Source organism: Necator americanus, chromosome V, assembly GCF_031761385.1.
Source record: "Necator americanus strain Aroian chromosome V, whole genome shotgun sequence".
Taxonomy (NCBI): Eukaryota; Metazoa; Nematoda; class Chromadorea; order Rhabditida; family Ancylostomatidae; genus Necator; species Necator americanus.
Window position 1 is genome coordinate 34,391,417 of NC_087375.1, and position 27,004 is coordinate 34,418,420.

Consider the following 27,004-nt stretch of genomic DNA (forward strand, 5'->3'; position numbering starts at 1 on the left):
TCAGGTTTCGTGGTATATACTGCCTGTAAACGATAAAAGAAAACAAGAACAATTCATGAGCTCTGGCCATTCATTCAATTCAAACCCATTCATGAAAGACGACACCCAGAGAAATAAATCGTTTTCTATGATTTCTCATGGTTTTATAGAGCATTCAAGCATAGTTTGGCCGAATCTTTTAAGCATCGGTCGAGGTGAATTCCTCAAAATGTAATAGAAATATCACAAACAATTTCAGTTACGCGCTTGGAAAAACGCTCTTACAACAATCTCACACCTGAATTTTCCTGATAACTCGAAGCAGCGGAAAATTTTAATTACATGAATACCCATTTTTGATACTGTTAACTTCAAAAATGCCGGAACATTCCATTTGAAAATTCGATTTTCTTAATTTTCGAATCACAGCAACCTTTAAGTAATCGAATCCTGAACAAAGTATTTAACTTATCTGAAGTTGACGCAAGAATTATATACTTTTATGTTTTAGTATATACTATTGTTTTCTATGTACATTATATAAATAGTATCAAGGTAAAGAGTAAGGTATGTTACATCTCCAGAACCTCCAAAATTGCGGCACTTCCAATAGCTCAAGTATGTCGAGCTACCTTTTTGAAATTAGCAAGAAAAAACGTCCAAAAAAAACGAGCAATACGTAAATTTGTGACAAAAATCCGGTAGGACGGTCACATCAAGCCTGAATACTTGTGAAGAAGAAAACATAAGGACAACTCACACTCTAGCATGACCGAATTTGCCCAATCCGAGCAATCGGTTGTGACGAATGCAGAGTTCTCACTGTATTCCGTGATTTCAACTAGCGTCGTCGCGTATTCAGCTGGCCGACGAAGAACAGCATGACAATAACCTGTGCATAACCGTTACGTCCAACTCCGACAAATCAACAATACTGTATTCTAAGTGGACTACAACCAGTATGCCGATGAAGTCTTCAACTACTAAGATCGTAGGAGCACAATACCATAATATATACTTACGAACGCCATCTGCACCCGCTGACGAGTAGTTTCCGAAATTCAAAGTGTCGTTTTTTGATACTAAAAAGCCGCATCCATTCTGGTCATAATCAGCAGGAACCTACAATAAATCAATCAAGGATTTGTAAGTTCTCATGAATTCTGTTTTTTTTTCTCATTCTAGAAGAACAAAACCTTTGTGTAGTTCACTCGGAATGGTACATAGTAGACGTTGTCGCTGGAATCATCCGAGACACCTTTGTAATGTTTCGTGTAGGAGTCGGAATATCTGCAATAAGCCACCATATTTTTTGTTTAGAAAATAAAGTTTTCCAGAACATGGTCGTTGTTTGTTGATGTTTTTGAGGGTTCTCTGAGTGGCGAAACCCTTCAATACGAGATAAGTCAAATATGAAGCTGCCACATTACTGGGCGACAACATTCTCGTTAGCAATTTGAAACAACTGTGCAAAGTGGTCCGCTCCTCCACAAAAAACCGAAGTGCGCCAGTCTTCCGCTATTGATGGAGGGCCCAACTGACATTTTGATGAGGGCAAATGAACCTAATACAGTTTTGACGCTATCACCGCTGCTGATTTGAAAGTCTTTTCCTCAAATTTCGTCAACGAAGATACAAAGTTTTCAAGCTAATTTTCTAAAATTTTAATTTTATTTTCCTTCTTTTCTTCTAATCTTACAAAATGATTCTCCTTATAGGTCCTAAAATAATATAGAAATCCCTTCAGAAAATTTGAGAGCTTCTCAATATGTTGTATGTTGATTATCGCACAACCAATACATAGTTAGAACAGCAAGCAGAAGGAGCAGGAAGGTGGTGTTGGATACGTGAACACTTTAAAATTAAATGCACACCACAGTAAGACAACAAGTACAAATTAAATATTATATTCGTTTCAGCTGAAAAAAATCTATGATAACTCAAAATAACTCACACAACGGTAACAAGATCAGCTTCGCTTACAAAAACTTTACGATAATCGCAGAAAAGACGATCATTTCGGTAGTTTATAGCTTCGTGTTTCGGTCTCCCATTAAAGAACTGCAAAAGAGAAAAATTCCTAAAATTCAATGGAGATCCGCATTCTCGAAAAAAAAAATGTCATTAAACCTCGACTGACAGCATAAATATCTTAATATCGTGTAATAAACACGATTCCGTCATTACTATTTGCAAACTAACCACTAAATCAGCAAAACATCCTTTGCCGTCTGTTTCGCCTCCGAATCGTTTCTGGTAGAAACCCTGAAACACAGATTCCATCATATCCATGATTAGCTTGAGAAAATAAAACACGAACATCGCGATCCTCCAAAAATTCGAACGACAGCAAGTAGCGATAGCCAATTCCTGCGCGTAGTTCCCATTCGCACCTAAAATTCAATGGAGATCCGCAGTCTCGAAAAAAAATGTCATTAAACCTCGACTGACAGCGTAAATATCTTAATCTCACCTAACATGCGGAAGTAACCGTCCAGGATATCCAGGAGTTGTTAGTTGGCCTTCTTGATCAGTTATGATTCCGCCACAAGCTGTATTAGGATTATTCTCAAAATGTATTAACAAAAAAGAAAAGAAAAATAGACGTACATTCATTGCTAACTCGTAGCATTAACTCAAAACCGCACTTTTTGTCCTTGCACAACTGTCTGCCAGCTTTCTGCAACGATTAATGAAAAACGATCAAACCGACTTTATCGTTTCTTCAGAAATTTGAAAATTATTATAAATATAACAATGTCGAATTACGATAATCAAACTATCTATCTATCGCCGACACACTTCTGAGCGTTGCAAAAAAAAAATTTGAAAATGACAGCTTGCAAACGTCAACCAAACCTCTCAAGAACGGTATGTTACTTGAACAAACAGTAAGCTTAAAAGGAAAATACATAAATTTATTCGCAATGAAGTAACACTGTATCAAATAAGCAGTAATACGACGGAAGAACTCTTTCCTACGTTTCCTCGCCGAAACCAACTCTCATCAATACATGGAGGCATTCCCAAGAAGAATTCGGCCAGCTTTACTGTCACCACTCAAAAGAAAAATCCAGTACCTGTATAGTTCCATTTGACCTGAACTGCACAGTCATTTCGCTGCTAGCCGACCGGTAATCAGTTTTACTCAGATGACGTCCATTGCATTGCGGTTCCAAGAGGTACGGTGCTGAAACAGGTGAAAGTAACGAAAGTAGGACACGTTCAGATGGACACTCTTAATACCTGTTCTGTTTCCATCTCTAATCGAAAAACTATCTGTGGAGCAGTTCACATTCCAGGTGAGGCCCACGTGAACTACCCTGCAAAGGAAATATGTTCGAAGAAAAACTAAAAGATAAAGACTTTTCTCTAAGATTCCTCAGTAACTACGGCATATAAATAGGAAAAAAGAGAACTTTTTACTGATTTGTTCGAGGTGTAGCTAAGATTGGTAGTGAAGCAATAAATCCTACCTTGCCTCAACCATGTGACTATTCGGAGTTCGTACGGACCACTCACATTCAGCATGGAGTGGATACACATCGGGATAGTTCGGGGAAGTCAATGTATGGTTGACTCCAGGGCGAAGTACAACGGTTCCACCGCAGGACGCTAAATAACTGAGCAATCCATTTCACTCGTAGAATCATATTACAGGAAACCGTGAATTAGGATTTAGGAAGGTACTTACTAGTGTACCATCTTACCTACGCATAATCACACATAGTTCTACTCCTGATTATAAAGCTGCCTTCAGAGTACTGTCATTACGGAAGTTTATATGCAAAAGAAGTTGAAGAGCATATCAGTCTACTATTATTAGTTTGCTCTATTGCTTCACTCGACGTTGCTAATGTCTAAAAATTTTCCACAACACTTACCCAATTCGTAGACTGCCGTAAATCCATTGCTGGCAGCAAATGAATCCGTTCGTATTCGAACAAATAAGAAATTACCCGTTGAATATATCGTAGAAGGCGCATAGATGTTACAGTATCTATAAAAGTTGGTAGTATAATCAGTTTTAAAACATTTCATAATCTAATAATTCAATTACTCTTTGAACTTCTTAATATCTTTGTTTCCAAAGGTGTATTTATTTATTTTACATATTATTTGCTTGTCATATTCATTTGTTTTAGAACAGTGCAAGAGAGACAGTATACATCATGCACATCTTACCTTGTTCTGATAGTGTTTGTATTCACCACTGTAGCCGATTTTAAATTCTTTCAAAATGTCTTGAAACAATAAACATGTCCTTGTGATCCAAAGATCAAAGAAATTCAAAAAAAAAATTGATACGAGCAGTAAGTGCTTTGTTACACACAATTTACTCTAGTCTATTTAATTATGACCACAAACTAGCCTGCCAATAAGTGGAGCATGTTCAGTGGGACCATCTCGAATTTCAAGCCAGTCACATTCCTCACAATCACATCTGAACAGAAGAAATCATTGACACGATCTTGTATACTAAATCCAGTGACAAAAATGACAATTTCAGGGTTCAAACGAAGGTCTCTTCCAATACGAATAGGTTCCTAAAAGATTTAACGAAAAGGGATTGTGAGATCAAGACCCATAGATATTGATATTGTAAGTTTTCCACAGTGAGTTTTCCATAGTTTTCAATGTCAAGGCAGACGTCGTCAGTATAAGGCTAGACTATCATTACAAGGGTAGAAGATCGCACGAAATTTTTCCTCCCTATGTATTTTCAAAATGAATGCTGTTAAGTGACAACTAACTACTCTAGTTCTCAATCGCCTTTAACACAAACGAGTAAGAGCAGCACGGTAAAGAAGCTCTATCTAATCGTAAAAGTAACTTTTAAAGCACTCACTCATCATCTGCAGACTCCATTTTGAAATTTTCTGGATTCACAGTGAATTTCAGTCGATGCCCGTTCGGCGCGCGTAAGGTGTACTGACAATCAAGCGAATGCGGTATCACTGTAACACAGTTACATTTGGCTGAGAGACTATCACAGCACAATTTACTTGTATACTGTCTCACCTGTCCTACCTGCAACCTACAGCAGGTAGCTTCAACAATTAGGAAGCTTAAATTTAGGATTAGTGAACATATTATTTGCGTTACTAGCAAAAGCCATTCTGAAACTTCCTTTGATCACTTCTACAAAAAAAAGTGTGATTTTTGCAAAATTTGGTATAGATAATCTAGATAAACGCCCTTGAAAATGAAAAACACCATAGCCTTCCGGTTTCAACGACAATTCCAAAGATTTAGGAAGAATTTGACAAATTAATTACTCTTTAACGTACAACAAAAATCATCCTCATTTACTTAGATACTTTATTTATCTGTTTTCAATTGAACGTGGGGAGCCAGCATCTTTTTTAGTCGTTTCACGTTCGTTTCTTCGCCATCGTCATTCCAGAAGTCTTTGGAGTAGACGTTCTTTATAAACGTCAACTCCAAGGACTTCTTTTTTTCTGTTCATTGGCACTCCTCTTTTTTCAATGACGGTAGTATCTAGTGAACTCTCCTTATTTCCTCTCTTAACACTGCGGCTTCTAATCTTCCATTTGTCTAAAGGTAGTGTCAAAACACAGATCTATTTACTTCTAACTTCTACATTACTTCAAATTTCTATTCTTAACAAAACTTTGCCACTTCTAAATCACAATTCATGTAAAACTCACAACCAGGATAACGTGGAGTTGAAAGGATCTTCGTCGGTTCGCTTTCATCAACGAACAAGTTCTCCGAACTACAGTCCTCAGAGACCTCGAAGATGCGCATTTTGAAACCCTACAAAAATTGTATAGCGGAAATAATCATTCTATCCAAAACGATATAAATAATTAATTTCACTGAAACAGATTCAGGATAGCTTACAAAACTCAGTTCACCTTGTTCTTTTCCTCAATATTCGTGTATCGAATAAAAAGACGACCATTTTGCATAGTACCATTGCGTGTGGTTAACGAACTGAATGGTCCACAGAATAACGACTCTTTTTTGTGATGTTGGCTGAACTGTGTTGAACGTGGTGACTGAAACAAACGAATGAAGCTATTTCTACGATGTGAGGAACAAACAGTGATTCCATTCATTGGAGAAGGAAATGCAAGCAAATTCGATAAACTAACCACTGAAAGCACGTCCGTAGTGCACTGATCAGTCTCTTCTAACTCGAGATCTAGGATTTCATAGCCGATTCGTCGATTAGAGCCAAGAACAATTGACCACATGCATTTCTGAAAGGTCATTACAAAAATAAAAACTTTCTTTTATGAAATGTGCCCTGAGACTAGGGAAAATAAACGTGAGCGCAATTTTGTTTTGAAAATTATATTAAATTATTTATTTTGTTTTGAAAATGCTACTTCGTAGGAGTTTACTACTGTTTACTACTTTGCAGTTTACTGTAATGCCAACTATGATCAACGATCTATAATATATGTTGAACAAGGATTTCAAGTGTCTTACTACTCCTTCACTTTCCTGCTACCCGCTACTTTCACTCAATTCTCCAGATCTCCCTCTTCTATAAAGGATAAAAGACAGAGCGTTTGGTGTTAATTAATTCGCCTAGGATGCGCCAACGCGTTCACCTCAATACATAATCGTTAAAGGTTTCAGAACCCAAAAGGTGTGCAGGTTTACGCACGCGTATCTTTCTTATACAATGATCTTCGGGGGCTAGCCGATGAATCACGTCAAAATTCTTACCGTTCCAGACAAATCTGGTATCAATTTATCGAACCCGGAGGGACGAAAGGCTTGGTTGGCACAAGCACAAGGTCCGATCAATCGACTGACCGTGCAGTCACAGAGGGACCTATTACCAGCTGCGCTACACCCGTCCCCTTTCTATCTGATTTCCCGAAAGTTCTCCCCGTTAACAGTATCTGATCTTGAAGTTAGCTGACCTGGTCGGTTTGCGGTTCCGGATATCCTGGACTTGTGAGCACATGTTCCAGAAGACCGTAGGAGGGACGTATGTAGTCGAATGAATTGCATGCTGCAAAATGAATTTGATACAGCCAAGACAATCGAATTATGAGCGATTTTCGCCCGTGGACAATCACACCATAAAATCAATACAAAGATAAAATCAATCAAAGCGTACTTAGCCTATATTGCAAGATAAAGCCACGTCCAGCTCTTGAACGATCGCTCACGAAGTGCACATAGAGGACCTGCGTAAAGATTATTATTAATATTATTTTAAAGAGACCAACCTCATTTTATCTGAGGTAAAAACTACTGTCATTTCAAGCATATGCTGTCAAAAAAGGGAGATCATAAAACCATGAGATTGAAAAAAACCCTTGCACCTTGTTGTATGAGTAGTCCAGTGTTGTGTTGACATGCGAGGACCTACAGTACTTTTGACCAGCGTTGAACTCGCTAAAAAAAACCAGATCATATTCTCAAACGAGTGAAGAAAAAAGCCGTCAGTTGCCCAACAGTTACGGAACGATAAATAAATAGTGGACAAGTTAAACAATATTATGAGATTACAACAGATAACCTATAGTTCGAAAGTGGATAGATCACTGCAATTAACTTCCAGAATAATCTTTCCTTAGCAAAACCCAGATGAAAATTGCACATGTTTACATTAGGTCTAAACTAAACTCACTCTCCACTGCTTTCAGCGGTATCACGATCTGGTAGTAGTGAAATGAAATCAAATGGACAGCCTCCCATATCTTCCAAATCAAGCATTTTTATCTAAAAATTGATTACGTTCGCAGTGAGAATTTTACTTTTCACAAGTAAAGGAGAAAAAAGGCACCTTAACCCGTAACCCTGTCATTAGCGGTCTTTCTATCGTCCACCTGCAGTGTACGTTGTTCTCATACCCGACAGCTGGAAAAATACACATTGAAAATAAAAAAATTTACACGCAAAGATATGTCTAACTAACTTTGGCCTGGTGGAACGGGATTCTTGATTTCTTGCCAATCCCATGTCGGTACCAGTACAGATCCGCAGGAGTAAGCTAGAAATGTAATTTGAGTTCAAATAAAAAAGTGTTTCAGCATAATATAGCGAATAAAGGATATGATTTTCGAAATGTAATTTTATTATATTAACTTATTAACTGAAATTAACTTATATTAATTTATATTAACTGAAAAAGAAGATCTATATAAAAAATTAGCCAATATGCCAATGTTAAAAGAGAAAAAGGCCGTAAAAAACTGCAATAGTTATTCACTAAACCTATAGGTCTATTGCAGGGCTGCCAGATGAGCGAACAACTGAATACGTAGTACCTACTCCAAGATATTAACGGATATCTATAATTCACATTTTTTCCATAATCAGCTGGTCTAAAAAGTACGCTGAGTAGATGTTGCGTTAGGGAACTATAAAAATTAACCATCAGTTTTACAAAATCGGTCTCACAAACAAATTTTGAAAGGAGTTTCCAACGAAACATTGGGGAAATCTGATGGAAAATCTAGAGTTTGGGGTGTAGATTGACAATATGAGCGTTGTACGCTCAATTTCTCCTAATCTTCCTCAAAAACTACGCAACAACTGCTATTATTTCTTTAAGGTACATTGGAACATGCCACTCTGGTACACGCTCCGAACCCTCAGGAATCTATTGGTTTTGAATAGGCTGCAGAGGAGACTTCATTGATCATTGACCGCTCGCCTGTCGTTGCAGCGCGTGCACAAAGATGGCGCGTTCCAACTTACATCGTAGCAAAGAACCCCAATTCCCACGCCTTTACCCGGACGATTAGGAGAAAATGAGCGGTGCTACGCTCATATTCCTAATCTAGACCCCAAGCTCTATATTCTCCCTCAGGTTTCCTAACTACGTCAGTTTCGTAATAGGTTGCCTTTAAGGGGAAATTAAGATATGCGACATTACATAAGGTTCATTTCAAAAAATTTAAGGCCTTATGCAATTGTTTTCTCTTTAGCTGTGAGACATGAGGAGAGATTGCAAGCAAAGTCAGTCACTACATAAATATATACAAATAAAAATAACATATACAAATAAATTCATTGTCCGGGCTTTTTTTTCCTATTTTCCTTACAAATCATTAACTTCCTCTGCAGAGCGACACAAGAACAAAAGATAAGGATAAGGACTCGACTTATTTCCTCATCATAGTGTCCCTTTTCACTCTCTCATCACACAGTTAATTAATCTACGGTTCAATCGTAGAAGAAAAGAGTTCAATTATGGAGTATTACTTTTCGTAGTATTCTTTCCTTCTCCTTCCTCGGTATAATTTGCATTCCTTTTTGGAACACTCTGCCACGTGAGACGGAACTCGCTTCGGGGTGGTGCGAAGAACGAGACTTCAAGGCGCGAGAACGGCAGGTAGATATCTAGAACCAAGATTAGTACTCGATGGCATTCTCGTGGATACTCGTCCTGGCTACTTACCAGCTGGAGGAATGAATCCTCCTACTCGAACACTTCCAGGTCGACCATTGTTGACAATGAAGTTTAGATTTGGATTGTCCAATGCTTCAGAAAGCTAAACAAGTTATACAACCGTTATTCACAAATGGCTGCAAAAACTACTCACGAATAGGCCAATCTTGTTGATACCATCGTAGCCTTGATAGTTTTCCTCCGGGATCCGAATTGAATCAATGTGAACAAGCAAACCCTGAAATCAGATGCACTCAACAAGTAAGAATAAAACTAAGTAAGTTGCTGATCTCACTTTATCTGGTTCCCCTTCGGCGATCCACATGAAGTTTGTGTACATCTCTTCGATTAGTACTAGTGGTTGTTGGATGACATGAGAAGTTGTAGTGCCGCCATGAACTAAAAAAAATGTAAACAAATTCTCCAAGTGATGTCACTCCTTCAGAAAGTCATTGACGACAAACTAACCTCGAGAGAACAAGATCCTCATAGCAGGCTTGATTAGGTCCTCATCGCTAATCACTTCTCTCGGTCTAACGTAACGGAATTTCATCCAGATCACCTCTTCCTTAAAGGATGATTTATTAAGAAAGGAATCGCAATGGAACTAACTACATTATAGTTTAATTTCAATTTGAACGATGAGATAATGAGAAAAGGTGAACTTTTTTCTCTTACAATCACTTCTGAAATCAATTATTAGCTCCTGATTAAAGCTGCACAGAGAGCGCTCTAAGACACTGGAAAACAAACGATGTTCCTTTTTCTATTAACAACGATCAAATTGGTGCTAAACACATTTATCGCCTGCTGCCAGGTATCCAGAAAAGGCGAAACTGTTCTCTACACCTTACTACGTTATAGACACCAACACTACTCAAAGGCACAACTATAAGGAAGTCAAAACATGCAATCATTAACACCTATCACAAGCTATAGTCCTCTAGGGTGAGAAAATCGAACCGAGGATGTTTTGCTCATCACAGGCAATGATTAAGATTGATAGCAGCAGTTTCTTGCAAGTCACGTTACAAAAAATCAGTTTATGTTTGAAAATCACCGATATTTTGTGTAAACGATGACAGTCAAGCTTGAAATGTGACTCTCAAAAAGGAAAAAACCAAAAACAAAACAAAAGACAACAAAGGAAGAGCAATTCCGGCTTGATCTGGGCTGTCGGCTTGACTATCCGCTCATGTAAACTAACTTGGAATGTTCGAGATTGAATCAGTGAAACTAAGAGCCAGCTTACCATGCCGAACATTGAAGGCGTTCTTTCGCACCAACGTCCAATCAACGGTCCAGAAGCGTTCCATTTACGGAACTCCAGGTACGAATCCGTGCAATTTGGTGAGTACGGTATACGCAATTCTCTTCAAAGGGAGAAAACTCGGCTGTGACTATATATAGCTTTTATACAATTGTTAGAAATGTTCTAGACGAAGGAGAAGGCAAGTATGTTACGACTCCTTACAGTAACCATCATGCATTTAAGCAAACAAGTGGCAAACTCACGTGACCGACGCCCTAACACCGTTACCAGGATTCTCCCGTAGTGTCCAAATGCAGTCGAAATCATCGGTAATGTCAGGAATACTAATGAATCCTTCTCGGGAAGTGATCTCGCCACCACAATCTGCGAACAGGTGAATATAAAGATCCATACTACTAATATTACAAGGAAATGCGTACTATCAATAATCGTTGAGTACGCGATCACTATTCTAGCTGCGAGCAACGAGTTCTTCTTCACAAAAGCGATGCGGATCTCGTTTTTAGCACGGAACTCTTCGTGAGTGGTCGAAGCTTCGACAAGGTAAGGTCCTTTCGCTTCGCGAGACATTCTGCAAAAACAATACCACAGTTGTTCGTCATTATAACAAGGAGTTTGTGGTAGTGAAGCTAAACTCACACATCACCGCCATCCACTTGTATGTCAAGGTAGCTATTGCCAAAAAGCATATCATTACTACGATGTTTTGTTATTCCGCGACTAACAAATTCATCGAGTCGAACGTATATGCCACTATCGGCTGAAACACCACATTTGTCTCTGTGATGTGAATTCAACACATCATTTGAATATGAGCAATATCATTCAAGAACCACTTGAATTAAATTCCAAGTATTTGTTGAGCCAAGGCTCATTATGGGAAATACCGTTGACTTACACTCATTCTTTTTGCGTATCGTAATGTTGCACACTTCTTCTTCAAGGTCAATGAATGTCATTACAGCCTCCTTATCATCGGCCAGCACTAAACCGCCGCAGGCAGTTCGCGCTTCTAGCAGGAAGCCAATCTGTAACAGTTGCATCTAGAAACCATTTTATATCGCTTTAAGCGGATTGAACCAATAGAATGTTGCAACGATCAGAGATTCTTTTTTGATCATCATATCATTGCATTTACACTTCTCTTTCCTTTCCTACTTCCCGTTTCGTTAATATAAAAAAAGTTACGCCGGTCCATTTGCTAATGTTGGAGTAAGAACTTAGTCACTATCTCTACAGCATTCGAGAAAATTAAAGCAAAGTACACCGTACAGAGATAATTTGGGCATAGGATATCTAAATTGTCCAAGTAAGCCTTTAAGCTTACCTTTTTGACGTGCTGATCTTCTCCGGTCATGTGAATTCTTGCTGTTGATGCTCCACGGAACGTTACAAGCGACTAAAACATAAAAATCAACTAAGAAAAATTGGGTAAAGGATCCTACTAGCTATAAGATGTTTTCCTACAAACCTCTCTAGCGAAAACTGGCACCTGCTTTGGCTCTTCAATATCCAAACAAACTCGTTCAATTTTCTCATGCCTTCTGGAAAACTACACTAAATCTCATAAAATCAAATTCACATAGCAGATAAACTTACGTGGAATTTCCGCCATAGATGGTGAGTGCACCTTCAATAAGGGGGAGGGGATCTTGACAACTGAAAAATGAATGAATTGACGCGCATACCCATCATAGAATCAATCTTTAAAAAAAGGTACAATATTCGTCAGACACGTTTTCAATCATGCGCGCTAGATTCTCTACAGCATGACCACAACACTGAACTACGATTTTCTTTTAGCTTCTAGCTTCTAGCACGGATACCGCCGTTCATTACATTTCTGTTTACATTGTCAATACATCGTTTCATAGACGAATTCCCTCTGGAGTGGTTATTTGTCCAGAACAAATTTGTATTTTCATAACAGAACATATTTGTATTTTCCCGTTAAATCACTTCTCAATAATATATCCTCTGGCATTAATCTATTGATCAGCCCACTACATACTTAGCACTTTAGAAGTACTGTTTTTCTGACAATGTTTAGTCCTTTCCGCGTCACAACTTCAAATTAGACTATCAGTTCTAGCGCGAGAAAGAGCACAAAGAAAAATACTTTTAACCTTCCCGCCCAAAAAAAAACCCCTGAAATGTTAGTAATCTACTATTGAGAAAAGAGAAAACGTGACTAAACCCACGTCAGATTATTCATGGCTCGTGGCATCCACTTCTTCTCAGTTTGTTGCTCATGTGCATTCGGAGTGATATATTCTTTCAGTGTGAAGATCAAATAGTAGCCAGATGGTGCCTATAAAAATAGGTCTTCTCTAGTTTTTATAGAAGTAGCTATTCAGAAACAACTACCTTGAACAACCACTGACACTCTGCACCTCGTTCGTACTCCTCAGGATATCGTGGCGAATGAATCGTTGAGACTTGAGAGGACAAAACTGAAAGAAGAAACTGTTCAATTAAAGGTCCGATTTCCAAAAACCCTACACTTGCTCTATGCATAATGACTATCAGTTTACCATGTTTTTTTTTCTGACAAATGAAAGTTGAAATAAACAACTTTCCACAAAATATCTACCATTTAGTCTGCCGTTGTTGCAGAATTCCTAGTCTCACTACCCGATCATCTTTCATCAGAAACAAAATAAGGGAAAATCTTATTAAAATGTGGAACATTTCTTTAGATGAGTAGATTACATTGGGTCACAATTAAATGCTAAGAAAGGTCCCGATTTGTGAAAAGCCTACATGGACTCTTATAGAAAGCTTTACCTTCAACGACTCCACCGCATTCGTCTTTATTTTCACTATCAGCGTCAACAAATGTGACATTAGCTATGAAGAAGTTGCCTTCAGCATCTGGCATCACCGAACTAAGCGAATACTGCAATAAAAAACGTTATCTACATCATATTCACTTTATAACAGTATTTGAATTGAATACCGACCTTCAGCATCACGAATAGTTCATTCGTATGCGATCTATAAACGAAGTTCCGCATACTCGTACAAGCCGTATATTGCGCGTGCCCAGAGCGATTCGAACTTCCAGAGAAGATCTGTGAGAAAAAGAAATTGATACAACCTTTCCTAGGTTGTTTTTCAAAAGATCACGCACAGCTAGTCCGGCAAACTCCTCGTTCTCATCATTATATCGGCAGCTAACTTCTGTTTTCTGGAATATCGAAATGGTATCCACATTGAGAAGTACACGTTTGCCAACAGGAGCCTGAAAATTGACAGTTAATAGAATGGAATGTAGGAATTAAGCTGAGATTTGTTTCTTAATTATCAGTGAAAGTGTACTGACGAAATAAGGTACAAATGTAAATGTGGGGGCAGAGATTTCTATGAATCATTGTACTGCTTTCATTTAATACACTCTGCAGGACAACCGTTTTTCTTTGAAAGGCTTCATACAACAGATTCATGCCTCAAATATCTTGTTTATTTTATATGGAAAGAACAATTATTAATTCTGTTGTCTTTTTGACCGCTGTAATATAGATTGTTTCGAATGTTGCGTATTGTGAAATTGACGTAGGAAAGAAACCCCAGGGAATGCGTTGGTTGAACGAAACCCAGCGTGGCTCCGCTCATCTTCCCCTAATCGTAGCAAAAGAAAAACGGCGGCGAAGATGGCGTTTTTCTCCTACGAGGTAAATTAGAACGTAATTTCCACCCTTGTGCACACGCCGAGTCCACGAGCGAGCAGTCGAGGATCAATGATGCCTCCTCACTGGCCTATCCAAGTAAAACCGGTGAGTAGGCTGCTGAGGGTACCGTAGCGTAGTACAAAGAGACGTGTATTAACGTACCTTGTAGAAGCATAAACCGTTCCCACTTCGTTTTTTTTACAACGATTAGGGGAAGTTGAGTGGAGCCACCCTGGTTTCGTAATCCACAATCCAAACTCTACGAAATTGACCTAGTACGTTTCCGTACTACGTCAATTTTGTTATACGCTGCCCATAAATCGATTATTTGTAGCTATTCAGGTGATCAGCACTAGTAACTAAACATTAGCCGATGCAACTCGCCGTCAGCTTCACTGTCTCAGTGAAGTTATTCGTGAAAAATCCAGATCTCTTCAGAAAAATAGTGATGGTAAACGATCAAAACCTACAGACCCAGTGCTCACCTTGATCTGCCACTGACACTCCAGCTGTTCAGCATTGCGATTCATTCTATTTACATTAGCCGATATATTCGCAGGAGTAATCAATGTCCCACCACATCCTTAACGAAGAAAAATCAATTCACTTAGAATCTCACAAATGTAATGTCCCTATGCATGCAGATCTACTCTACTTACCAATAGTAGTCCACGTCAACCAGAATTGATTCTGTTCCTGCTTCTTAGACTGATAGGTTATGTGTAAAATATTGTTTTTACTCTAAAACACTATTTGAGTAAGACAACTTAACCAATATCTAGAATAAAAAAAGCGTACCTTCACTACCATTGGCTTAACAACATCAGAACAAGTTTCCGTAAGTTTATTCGTCACATTGATTGTATTACCAATTTTAACCGTCGCTTCAGCAACTTCTCCATCGCCAAACTACAAAGAATATTTGAGAAAATGAGTGGTGACCACAAAATTTGCTTAGAAAACATGCCTTCAGCCAATTCTCTGAGCATTTGCCCGGTACCGTGCCATAACGGATTCGCCGATCGATTACAAAGCTATGGAAGTTCACTTGAATACGATTTCCGGGTGGTGCCTATATACGACTAAGCAACATAGGTCATTCATAATATTAAACAAATTCACCTTTATAGTCCAAGAACAGTATTGACCCGTCCAAACTTTGTTTGGATACCCAGGAGATTGGATTGAACCCACAAAATCGGTTAATACAATGTCAGTGCAGACTGAAATTTTTGGAACTACGTTAAAAGGCGGTAGACTGTTTTGCGGTGCCAAATGTTTAGTACAACCACTGTACCTGTCGAAAAATGCGCCAAGAATCCATAAAGTGGACCAAGCATAGGTCCACCATGTTGTTTGTACCGAACAGTAATCTCATGGTCTTCTGATGTTAATGGTTCCGCTGCGACCACCTTGCGGCAGTAACGTCTCATAAGTCGAGCATCACTGTGTGGTCCGTCGAGCACCTAGACAGGACTATTCCTTCCGGAACTATTTGGTGAACAAGTTGTCTATATGTACGTCTGTCTTGCGAAAAACTCACATCAAGCCGACTTGCTGCGAACATCCCGCAAAAGCCATTATCATCGCTTGACTTTAGATCATCTATGTTCACAAGCGAAAATCGAACATGATTTCCTTAAGTCAGTAAAGTTCAGAATCCTGACGTTTCTCCCATGAAGAAACCGTCAAACCGTTACCAAGAGCTACTGCTATCGTCCATGAACAATCAAGACTTCGAGAATCCTTCAGAGGGTATTGAGGACTTGCGATCGATCCAGAAACACCCTCAACATGTCCACCACAAGCTATAAAATACGACGCTTTCTCTTTTCTCGCTATGATTCAAACCGGTTGTAACCTACATGAAAGTATTTGTTCGTAGCTTATATTGAAATACGTCTTCGATGAGTCTGTGGTTTGAAGCCTCAGGAAAACACGGTTGCCATGAGATCGCAAGATTGGCATTGAAAACTCATCACATACGGATGATTCTGTATTCAGCGCTGTAAATCCAGGTGATTGGTCAGAAGCACCGTTTCTGAAAAATTAAAGGTGGGTTTTTCATAGCAATCTGTTCTTACCATTACCAGATTCAAAATTAAAGATTCTTCTTGTACTCTAGAAAAAAAAAAACGGTCAAAGTACAAATTCTGCGTGACATTTGATTCAGCAGTTTCCAGAAGTTGAGCAATTCAGATTACGTATTAAGTTTTTAAAGATTTGTGCGTGAAATCGAAAAGTGGACGTGGAATCCAGTTTTGTTTATTTAGAATGCTGTTTTGCAGTTTTTGCATGATCACTTCATCCGCTTTGTTTCTTCCTAAAAACCATCATGCTGTCTTCACTCCGTCCATGTTCTCGAATAATTGGTCCATAAGTAATACTAAGGCGGAATGGAGAAAAAAAACTGGGAGGTTTCTGAGGCTATCATGACCGCTACAGTTCATTTTTCCCTCACCTAGCTGCACCCAACAAATTGGTAAAGATAAAATAATCATCATTTCCACTAGATTAGTTGTTAAAAGCAGAAATAAATGCATCTCAAGAAATAGTTGGTCGCATACCTCAAAATTAGTTGTGATTTGAGGCATGGAATGCTCATATTATTCATCTTCAGTACAAGGCGAGCTGTCGAAACGACCTAAAGATTTCAGCTGAAGTTAAAAAAAAAGTAAATTACGAAAACATCATTAAGAAGAACTTAAATCGAATTTAAGGGCAAAACAAAATCCAAGAAAAAAGAAAACTTACTGAAATATGGAAGTCACACTGTGAGTATCTTCCTTGACTGCCATCGAAAATTATCTCTCCTGCAGGTTCAGTGTAAGTGTGATCACAGTCTGTTGATGGATCAACACCTTCGAATCTGAACGAAATAAAATCTCTGCTGTTCTTCTTTGATGTTGAGCGATGTTTTCCACATCCACTACGATTCAGTTTCACAATTTTGTTCAAATAAAATAGTTCAAGTTAATTTCAGCTGTTAGCAGTCAAACAAGAGCGGTTCAAAAAAGATATATTAACTGTAAATTAACGTTCGTTATCCATTTGAATTGAACGAACGCATGTTTTATGACATTTCAGTTCTATGCTACCGTGGAACCGAATCCGACTCAATGCCCGAATTTTAATATGGCACATGAAGAACCGTACCTAGCTGAGAAGCCGTTTCCAGCAATCGAACGATCTGAGCTGAATACCACAGCCATCTTGTATAAGCTCGAAAGAAGTGTTGGTGGTAACATTGTGCCGCAGAATCTAACAATAACATACTGCACAATCGATATGAGAGGGAGATCTACGAAAACACCTTACCTTCCCAGCAATTTTCCGTGTTCTGTTGCACTTACGTACCATTCATACACCGCCACATTGTCGTATGAGCATTCATCGTTCTGCACGACCTCGATGTCGAAATTGTCAAAAGTTAGTCGCACTTGTTTAGACTGAAAAAAAAAACTGAAGCACCAATGAAACCGTGAATGGGCAGAAAATGAAAAACCTACCCATGGAACTTGTATATGGTATACACAATGCATATGAGGGAGATATTTATCGGGATAATTAGGCGAGCTGATAGTGCCACTAGACTGCGAGAAAACACCACCGCAACCTATAATTTCGACAACGAGTTTAAGCGAAGCCACGTGAATTCGAAAAAAAAAAGATCATAGTCGAAAACTGAATGGGTAAAAATGTAATTCAGGACAAAATATTCACAGGATTAAGAGAGGATAAGAAACTTAGTAACAGAATGATCTATGAAACGAAAGGTAAGAAATGCGACTGGAACAACAAAGATGAATTGCTTCGTACTTATGCTTAATGTACAAAAACAAAGAAGAAGAGTAAAGTTTCAAAGGATAAGTAGAGCAGTTATTCGTATCCTAAGAGTACAAGCAAAAGTGAACAGCAGAGAAAAAAAGAAAAAGGAAGGAACACAGCAAAGAGATAGAGAAGAGAATACTAACACTCGTGCAACTATACGATAACTGTCACCTGTAAAACTGAGAAACCAGTCACGTACCGACATCTATCGTTGAGTACTCCATGAGCAAGCCACGGTTCTTCTCATCACCGCTGCTCGCATAAGTGATTACCAAAGGTCGTGTTGCGCTCATAATGAACTCGCCCTCTTCAACGAACGGATACCGAGCACATATGTATCTTTGGTTGATCTGTTTGTCCTCTTCTTTTCCACCAGAAAACTGAAATATGTGGAAAAATTACTATAGTCGGGAAGCAAAGGAAGAAATTACTAGCAGCCACGTTTAAAAATGAGGTTTCTACCCGCGCTGAGCGCCCCAAGCTCCCACTGCCCTTAGGTTCCTACCATGTTGCCTTCTCTTTTGGAGTATTAGGCAAGATACATAAAACCTTAACCTTGGTATCTACATCGTTTTGTACCATTTTAGATCTCTTCTCAAAAACAAAAAAAAATGCTGCTGTACTTCCTTTTCAGGGATAAACTACCGTCACTTAAACAGGCAAATGTGATGTGTCGAAATGCAGCACCGCTAATTCGTACCTCAACATAATCTGTAGCCGTCGCAACGGAATCTCGATTGTAGAAGCATTGTGATATTGTTGCTCCACGCATACCTATCGTTTTGAATCTGAATTTATTCATGGAATACTTGAAAGCCTTTGCAATGCTAGGAAATATTTAGGAATTCACTTAAGTCTGATTGCATGACTCTGATCCGCCCTTATTATGTAGGTGCATTTACCAGCTCTTCCACCGTCTGGATAGTTCCATGTTTGGATGGTTCCGTTTCCGTAGAGCGATTTCTCGCATACTTAAAGAAAAATGGAAAGTAAAAAAAAACACTTCTCATTCTTCATTTATCAAAATTACTCATTTACTTTAAGATACTATTTCAATTAAAAATCTATTCACCTAAACTGTATGCAATTTTGAAACCTTTCCCCTGTGTTCCACCATCTGAATGAAATCTGAGTATAATTTGCGGCATAGGCATTAACATAGTAGTTGGAGGTGGATGACCGTTGCAACCGTCATGTATTAGTTGTCCATCAGCGTATAACTAAAAAGTACCGTACCCAACAAACAAATGAACTTGATGTGATGTCTTACAAGGTTTCTTACATGAAGGTAGTCGTCCGTGCACTGATAAATCATTTGTCTACGAAAAGGTATTAAAGGATTGACACGTCGGAATGGTGATGTCAGGCCCATTCGACCTAAAATTATCCATTTAAAGCACAAAATTTCTAGCGACACAACAAACCCGAAACAATTTTTGTGAAAAGTTCGTAAAACGTACGCTCAATACCACTAAAAATGTTAAAAGCCCTTCTCGGAATTTCTATTTGTTGCTGGAACATTGCAGACGAGAATTGGTACGTTGATGGGATATCGAAAGAGAGGAATTCAAGCTGGAATACAAAAAATCACGTCTATCCATAGAAAATACGTACGTATACACGAACCTTTAGGGTTTGATCAGTGATGGAAAAGTTGCTAGGACCAATACCATCAAGTTTCCACGTACAGTCCATGTTTGCTGGATAAAATCCACCATAATTAGGGCTCTCGATTACACCAGAAAAGTCCCATTCGCCGTCCGTATTGGTGACATCTCCACCACAACGGCGGTCAGCTTCAAATAAATGTGATATCAAGATGAAAAAAAAATAATTCTATGCGGAACCTACGTTCAAATGTTCTGTATTTCATTGTGAATCCACGCTGCAGAGCACTTTTCGACCCTCCAAGAACGTTACTTCGGAAGGACACTGTGAGGAATGGCCCTGTGGACCTAACCTGGAAATAATGTAACAAACGTTTTATAGTTCTCAACACTTTCTTACACAATCTACAAGCCACTCAATACCCACACAGGAAACGACGAATCTCTAAAAGACAGTTACCAAGCGCCGAAAAACTTCACAAAAGTCTTTTCTGCATCTCTATGTTTATGTTAACACGCTGAATTTACAGCACATGAAAATAAGACGACATAATCCGAAAGTGACACAGCTTAATTGTTGCCGCAGTTAGCCTATATTTCTGCATGAATTCTTAGGTCAATTGCTGTCATTATCAACAATCTCACGGTTATCTCATATAAAGGTGAGAGAAATAAGCGCACTACGTTATATAGAAAACAACAGACAATCCGCTGAAAAAGTTGATGAGTGAACATGGTTCATGATTCTAACTGCGCAATTAGTATTTCACTCTTGTAATTGTAAATTTCAAATGAAAAAGAGAAAATTATAGAGATTAATCAGTTGCCCACCACTGTCGTTACGTTCGTTGTTTCGCAAATGTGAACAATTCGATGAGCATCGTATGAAGTATAGCCATCGAAAACCTGGAATAGAACACATATGAATATATTCATTATATTAATTATTATTATATATTATTATTAATTATATCAGAATCTACGAAAAAAGATCATTGTTTCATATGTTACAAGAATTACATCATGTTTGTTGTAGTAAAAAGTAGTAACTGACCTCCAACTCATTGACCGAGCAATTTAATTCCACACCAGTAGTCATTTCTACCGTAGGAATCTCAATTTCGATATGCCTCTCCATCGGTGCCGAAATAAACCAATCGCACGCTGTATCCATATGGTGCTGGGGCACAACGAGTACTCCGGAGGCCAAATTGGTGCGGTAACCACATTCTTAATGGAGTAAACTTGTAATTTTCAAAACCATCTTTTTAGTAATACGTCTGCATGTATGGTTCTGTTGTGATCAGGAACAAAGGAGAAATATCCAGACGAGGAAGCCTAGAGACTCATCTACATACTATCCATACATGATACATGCTTGTCTTAGTGTAGTCGAGTCAAAACGACATGAAGCTTGGTGCAATTGGGTGAGGGGGTTCGCGTGCGATAAAGCGTAGCTGTGGTGGGGATCGAGAAGTATCTTTTCTAGCACCACTCATCACTGCAGTTCGCGATGGTCCTACATCGATCTCACCCGCTCGCTCCACCGCGCCGCTTCGAGCGCAGACGCTTATGCAAATGCACCGACTTCCATGTCATTTTGACCCGACTATATACGTACAGAATCGTTAAAAACTGAACCTACGTATAGGAACTATGTACCTCGTTTTTTTGTTTCCCATTTAATCGAGAATGAACCACCCGTTCCTTTGTAGCGAAGCAGAGCACTCGAGGACGTCATCGTTATTGCTTCACCAATTACAGGCATCTAAACGGAACAAGGAGCCTTTTTGGAACAAGCGCTGCATCAAGATGCAGCAAAATTTAGTCGATAACCCGCTGTTTTTAGAATTAGTGATGACTTGCGGTAGGATATATACAGTATACATGCGATGAGAGATCTTACTTTACAGCCGTCTCAAGAAAAATCCAGGAAACAAATGCCTTGCAGTGGCTGTGAGCACTACTGTTAACCAACCACATCATCTCTAATGGGTATACCCTCTAATTATAAACTGGCACTTTTTTAAAGTATATTTCCTGAAACGACTAGCTTTTTTATTTGTAAGTGCATGATCTCCTTCGTGTCAATATTACGGAAGAATATCCTTCATTTTAGTTGGTTGACGGAGTTGAACTATAGGCTGATTCATGAGTCATCCGAGGATTTAAGAAAATAATAAAGAGAAATACCTTGCCACTATTCCCATCGCCACAGAAAGTCGCAAAAACCGGCGCGTTGTCACTAGCGCCGTCGAAGAGTGTTAAGTTGGCTGGCATCTTTGAACAGTCCGTAGAGCTAATCCCACCATCCATATTTTCAAACGAAGTAAACGTGATTCGTAACGCCTCAAAAAGTAAACTTTGTCGCAGAAAACATCGACAGAAGCTTAACTTTGCACGTAATATTGTTTAAGAGAATTTTAAGAGGAAGAAATATAAATAAGTCAAAACAGGTGTACCTAGGTGTCCAAAGATGTGCCAAAATTCTTAGTTTGAAATCAAAATAAGTTATCATCATTGAAAGGAAGTGAAACCAGACTAGGCCGCATCACTACTATTGCTACTACTACCGTAAATAACTGTGCTCTTACCGAGTTTTCCTCCCCGGTGGAGATCACAAAATCACAACCATCCTCCGCAATATTGCCAGCGTCGGTAGGAAAAGTGAGATTGCCGGAGGGCTCCCTGTAGTGAGCACCACAGCCTTAAAGGTACCCATTTTTAAAAATCAAATTCTCTTTAGAGGAACGAGAATATAAAGAAGGTAATTGATAGAAGGTATACTTTAAAAGCAAAAACTCACTGTTTTCCTCATACTGACATAATGATCCATAGAACCCAATTGGACATATACAATTCACTTTACCAACGCCGGCATCCTCACAAATGCCACCATTTTCACATGGGGAACCAATGCATGCGGAGACCTTCAATATACATTTACAACTAACAATGATTTTTCTGAAGAAACTTATTTAGAAAAAAAAAGAAAACTTCTGATATACAGCCGACTCAAAACGACATGAAGCACGATGCAGTTACGTAAGCGGCTGGGCTCCAAGCAAGGTGGGAGAGATAGCGGTTGGAATCGAGGTGGGACCATCACGAACCGCAGCGGGGTAGCATGGGTCAGCATTCGATCCTAACCGTTACGCTCCGCCACACCGCTTCGAGCGCAGCTGCGACTACATTCCCACACAGACAAACATGTACAGAACTTCGAAATTACCTGTTCGCAGTGGATGCCATAGTAAAATTCTGGACAAGCACATCGATAGTCGGTCGCTGATATCGGCTGAAAGTTGGATCTTCGAAATCACTCATATAAATCTCCTTTTGTCTCCTTTTGTCTACGCCTACATTAAAGTAGGAAACAAGTTTTGGTAATTTCTAGAAAATGACGTTTCTAGACGGAAACAAAACTCGATTTTTTTCGAATTCGATTTCGAAAACAAAGCAATTTTTACTTAGTTAAAAAAACATTACGGGGATGCTTTAAGCTTTTATAGTCTAAGTAAAAATCGAATAGCATGTCCCATACGAACATTGCACGTCCCTCCATTCATACAATATCCTTCTGAACGACAAATCGTCGAGTTGCTCTTCTGACATCCACTTTCTCCTAAAAAGTAGCCTCATCTTAATTCTATGCAGCATTTCAAACAATAAATTGTCTCACCGACTCCATCTCCCATCATTCCACTCGGACAATGACAAATAAAGCCTCCTGGGTTCAGAGATGTCTGATCATCTACACAAGTGGCGGTTGGATAACATGGTGCATCGTCACAGCCTGACTTGCGACGGCACGAACGACCATCACCGCGATAACCTACGAACAAACTTTATGATTTATAGTCTCAACCTTGAGAGACAAAGCCTGAACGAAATTTACCTGGCGGACAACTGCCACAGTGAAATGAACCGATAGTGTTAAAGCATGGTACGCGAGGATTCGTCGAGCATGGATAGATTTCCGCAGCGCATTCATCGATATCAGCACAAATTTGTCCATTGCCTAAAAACGAATAACAGATGTTGTACAACCATCTAGAATATATTTTACAGCGAAATTCCGCTCTTGTACACTTAAATGGATTAGAGTGACGCCTCCTCAACGACGCAAACTCTTCCTCATCTAGGGCACAAACCTCTTCCCTCCACCCATTGAAGATGAGTGACTGCGTCGTAAGATAAGATGTTGGATATTTTAGAAGCTTGGGCTCTTGAGGACAAAAAACAGACTTCATTGTTAAATTACTCCTAGCTAATAGGAGTAGTTTTGTAATATAGGACATAGTAAAAAAGTTGTAAAATGCATCATGACCTTTCGGTTAAGGACTCACTAACGAAAATAACGCAAACAAGATGAGTATTTCTATACTACTGCACTACTACTGTTCTATTCCAATTTACTAAATTATCATCAAAGACCGTAATTAGTTACTGTCAACAAATCACTTGAGCATTAATCGTTTTTTAGCCATAACACAATCCTGTGGCCGACTCCAACCGCACATCGTCCCTGTTCAAGTGACAGTGGAGTGGAGTGAGCGACATACAAGATTGCCCAAGAATATCTAACTGAGTTTAATTATGAATAGTTGCAATTATTCTACGTAGATTAGAAGGAAGCTGACTGTACCATGATAACCCTTCGGACAGCCAACGCATTGAAATTTTCCAGGCAAATTGATGCAGTCGACTCCCGGATGGCATGGGTTGTCCAGACATTCGTCCACATCGACGCAAGTCGGGTTCTGTTTGTCATCCGAAACCTTGTAACCCCAATCACATATGCACTTGTATGAAGCCTACAAGGAAAACCATCTCTTTAATAGATTTCTCCTACTATTTAATAAAAACTAACGTCGTTTTCGGATGTGTCTACGTCAATGCAATGACCATGTGGTCCGCATAGTTCGATCGAACGAGAGCACGTCGATTGACGGTACTGGCAGAGGGGTCCATGGTAACCAGAACGGCATTCACATCTAAACAAACACTTTAACATCCAGAAAACGTAGGTAGATATAAAGAAAGTAATCAAGCAGCTCCAATCACTGTTCTCTTGCTACCAAAACTAAACGAATGTTGAACTGAAAGAAGCTTCGAAATTTCCAAAGCTTACACTTTTATAGCCATGGATTAATTCCACCGATTGACCCCTTAACTAATTGAGATCGGGAAACATGTAGTCGGAGGGAGCAATCATTAACGCTCTAATCAAACTATACGCTACTTTAGAAGAGCATTTTTAGAGCACAAAGACCGTTTTTGTGACCGTTCAGACCGTTTCAGATGTGGACTGCGAAGATGTCACCTCTTCAGCAATTTTCAGTTTCGTTAAAAGTAGTACATGATACGACTTAGCTTTTTACTTCCACTAAACTTGTTAAAAGAGTTTAATAAAGTTAAAATGTTAGTAGTTCTAGCTCTATTGTCTTTTCTCACTTAGTAGCTTTAACCCACTTGTCATAGATTCTCTAAGACCAATGTTTATGTTTTAGTGCCCCGAATAAATCAACAATTCACTTCCAGTGATGATTCTCGATTGTGGAATTATCGGCTTTCCACATGAGAAAGTCAATTGTCAGTTCAGAATGGTTTTTTTCTTTGCTGTATGAACGTTTTTTTTTTTGCGTTCTAAAGTAGAGTTCGACAGTGTTGAGTCACCCTTCCATAAAGAGATCAAATCCTGTAATTACGAACCGAAAACCTGTGTCATGATTTATGCACGTTCCATTATGTTGACATCCAGCATGCGTGCCTTCATACATCGCACATTCGTCTACATCCTCTTCGCAATTGTCACCCTAAAAATTCATGAGTGTTAGGACAGATAGAAAAGTGCCCTTTTTTCAGATCCATGTAGTCATGGCACTGGAACGGTTCCAGCTTTACAAATTTATTAGACAACATTCTGGTTCTTTACAAATAATTAACTGAATTGCTCAACAAGCTCAAGCGACAAGAACTTATAATTGGGTCAAAACTACATGAATCATGAACAGTTGCGTAAGCGGCTGCTCTCGGGGCGGGGCGATAGAGCGTAGCAGTTGGGATCGTGTAAGGATCCCCGCTACCGCCAACCATCTTTGCAGTTCGTCATGGTCCCACCACGATTCCAACCGTTCTCTTCACCGCACCGCTTCGAGTGCAGCCGCTTACGCAACTGTCCGTGCATCATGTCATTTTGACCCAACTACAACTTAATTAACTGAACGTACCGAGCGATAAGACGGACAGAGACAATTGTATTTGTTACCGAAACGAGGAAGGCAAGTACCACCATGCTGGCACGGCTTCGACTCGCATCCATCCATTGCCAACATGTCGGCGAGAGCCCTGCAATGGATCACTATTCCTAAGAAGATAAATAGTTCCGTTAGGGACCGACTGTCAACTGAAACACAGTTTATTCTTATTATTACTAATTCAACTAACTTGATGCTTTTTTGCAATCTTCCCATGAATCTTCTCACTCGCACGTCTTTCAACGTTTTGTTTTGCTTCCATTCTTGAAGTTGTTTCAACTCAGCGGAAAAGTTCCTTGTCTAAAATAGAACTAATCACTCAGAAGACGATTTTTTTTCTGCTGGGTGAGCACTAACCGACTGTAGAAGACGTCTGGACGCGGTTGCAACTAAAATTAGTGTGGATTGATGTGAATCAACCCGTGATTTAAACGTATCTTGACGCGCCGAAATCGATTCGACTTTTTCTTGAAGCGCACTGAATTGAGCCTGAAAATGCAACAAATACAACTTCAAGAAAAAATTTGAAATAAGATGTTAGACGGCTGGTGACAACGGACGATCGTATCACGAATTTACGACTCCTAGTCGATCTCAAACACATTTTCATGTTGAAGAAAGGAATTAAAGCAGATGTTTAAACACCTAGAAACTCCAGTCAATCCTATAAAATTTCATGGAGTACTTTCCAGAACTGTGTAGGTATCCTTGCATCCTCCATCGTGTGCATTAGAGTAATTAGTTAGTTGCTATTTAATTAGAAACATTAGAACAGTTGGTTGAGTCGTGCTACCTACTCCAACTACAAAACAGTTCAGTTAACAGTTCCCATTGAAACTAAAATACTAGCGCAACAGTTGTGATCCAGAAAATATAGCTGTAAATTGTTCACCCAATTCAATTTGTTCAATGAAACGGTGTCCAACGACAGATCTTTCAAAGTGACCATGTTTGTCCGGGTCCCAACGGTAGTGGGTCCCGGACGCATGCAATGT

General features: G+C 39.1%; 1 protein-coding gene across 2 annotated transcripts; it reads right to left on the reverse strand.

The window, feature by feature from the left end:
* RB195_016095 (uncharacterized protein) lies at positions 1–26,997 on the reverse strand (the record flags this gene model as incomplete). Of its 2 annotated transcripts, XM_064207099.1 has the most annotated exons (81): positions 1–23; positions 740–871; positions 1,002–1,101; positions 1,176–1,269; positions 1,934–2,040; positions 2,182–2,244; positions 2,300–2,372; positions 2,453–2,531; positions 2,590–2,659; positions 3,060–3,169; positions 3,226–3,302; positions 3,456–3,594; positions 3,864–3,979; positions 4,352–4,423; positions 4,829–4,937; positions 5,652–5,760; positions 5,862–6,005; positions 6,102–6,209; positions 6,885–6,976; positions 7,085–7,154; positions 7,293–7,365; positions 7,601–7,692; positions 7,757–7,830; positions 7,889–7,963; positions 9,181–9,318; positions 9,377–9,470; positions 9,522–9,605; positions 9,663–9,766; positions 9,836–9,935; positions 10,620–10,740; positions 10,883–11,003; positions 11,060–11,211; positions 11,280–11,400; positions 11,539–11,668; positions 11,968–12,039; positions 12,112–12,184; positions 12,240–12,299; positions 12,842–12,951; positions 13,008–13,093; positions 13,428–13,539; positions 13,604–13,714; positions 13,774–13,884; positions 14,797–14,894; positions 14,971–15,052; positions 15,110–15,220; positions 15,279–15,383; positions 15,434–15,534; positions 15,609–15,777; positions 15,855–15,949; positions 16,012–16,119; positions 16,177–16,352; positions 16,879–16,955; positions 17,066–17,180; positions 17,468–17,572; positions 17,630–17,760; positions 17,821–17,927; positions 18,342–18,522; positions 18,843–18,930; positions 18,993–19,113; positions 19,215–19,362; positions 19,425–19,519; positions 19,603–19,714; positions 19,769–19,938; positions 19,994–20,102; positions 20,581–20,655; positions 20,804–20,979; positions 21,412–21,517; positions 21,943–22,098; positions 22,344–22,456; positions 22,556–22,679; positions 22,982–23,047; positions 23,298–23,374; positions 23,432–23,584; positions 23,648–23,770; positions 24,398–24,566; positions 24,623–24,746; positions 25,465–25,568; positions 25,983–26,100; positions 26,200–26,309; positions 26,367–26,498; positions 26,902–26,997. In XM_064207099.1, the coding sequence occupies 81 exons, from the start codon at positions 26,995–26,997 to the stop codon at positions 1–3; spliced, it is 8,727 nt and encodes a 2,908-aa protein (XP_064062980.1). The 2 variants fall into 2 exon arrangements, with proteins under 2 accessions (XP_064062980.1, XP_064062981.1); XM_064207100.1 differs by lacking the exon at positions 1–23 and having other exon boundaries at positions 690–871; positions 26,902–26,958.
* Between the last annotated feature and the right edge of the window lie 7 nt (positions 26,998–27,004).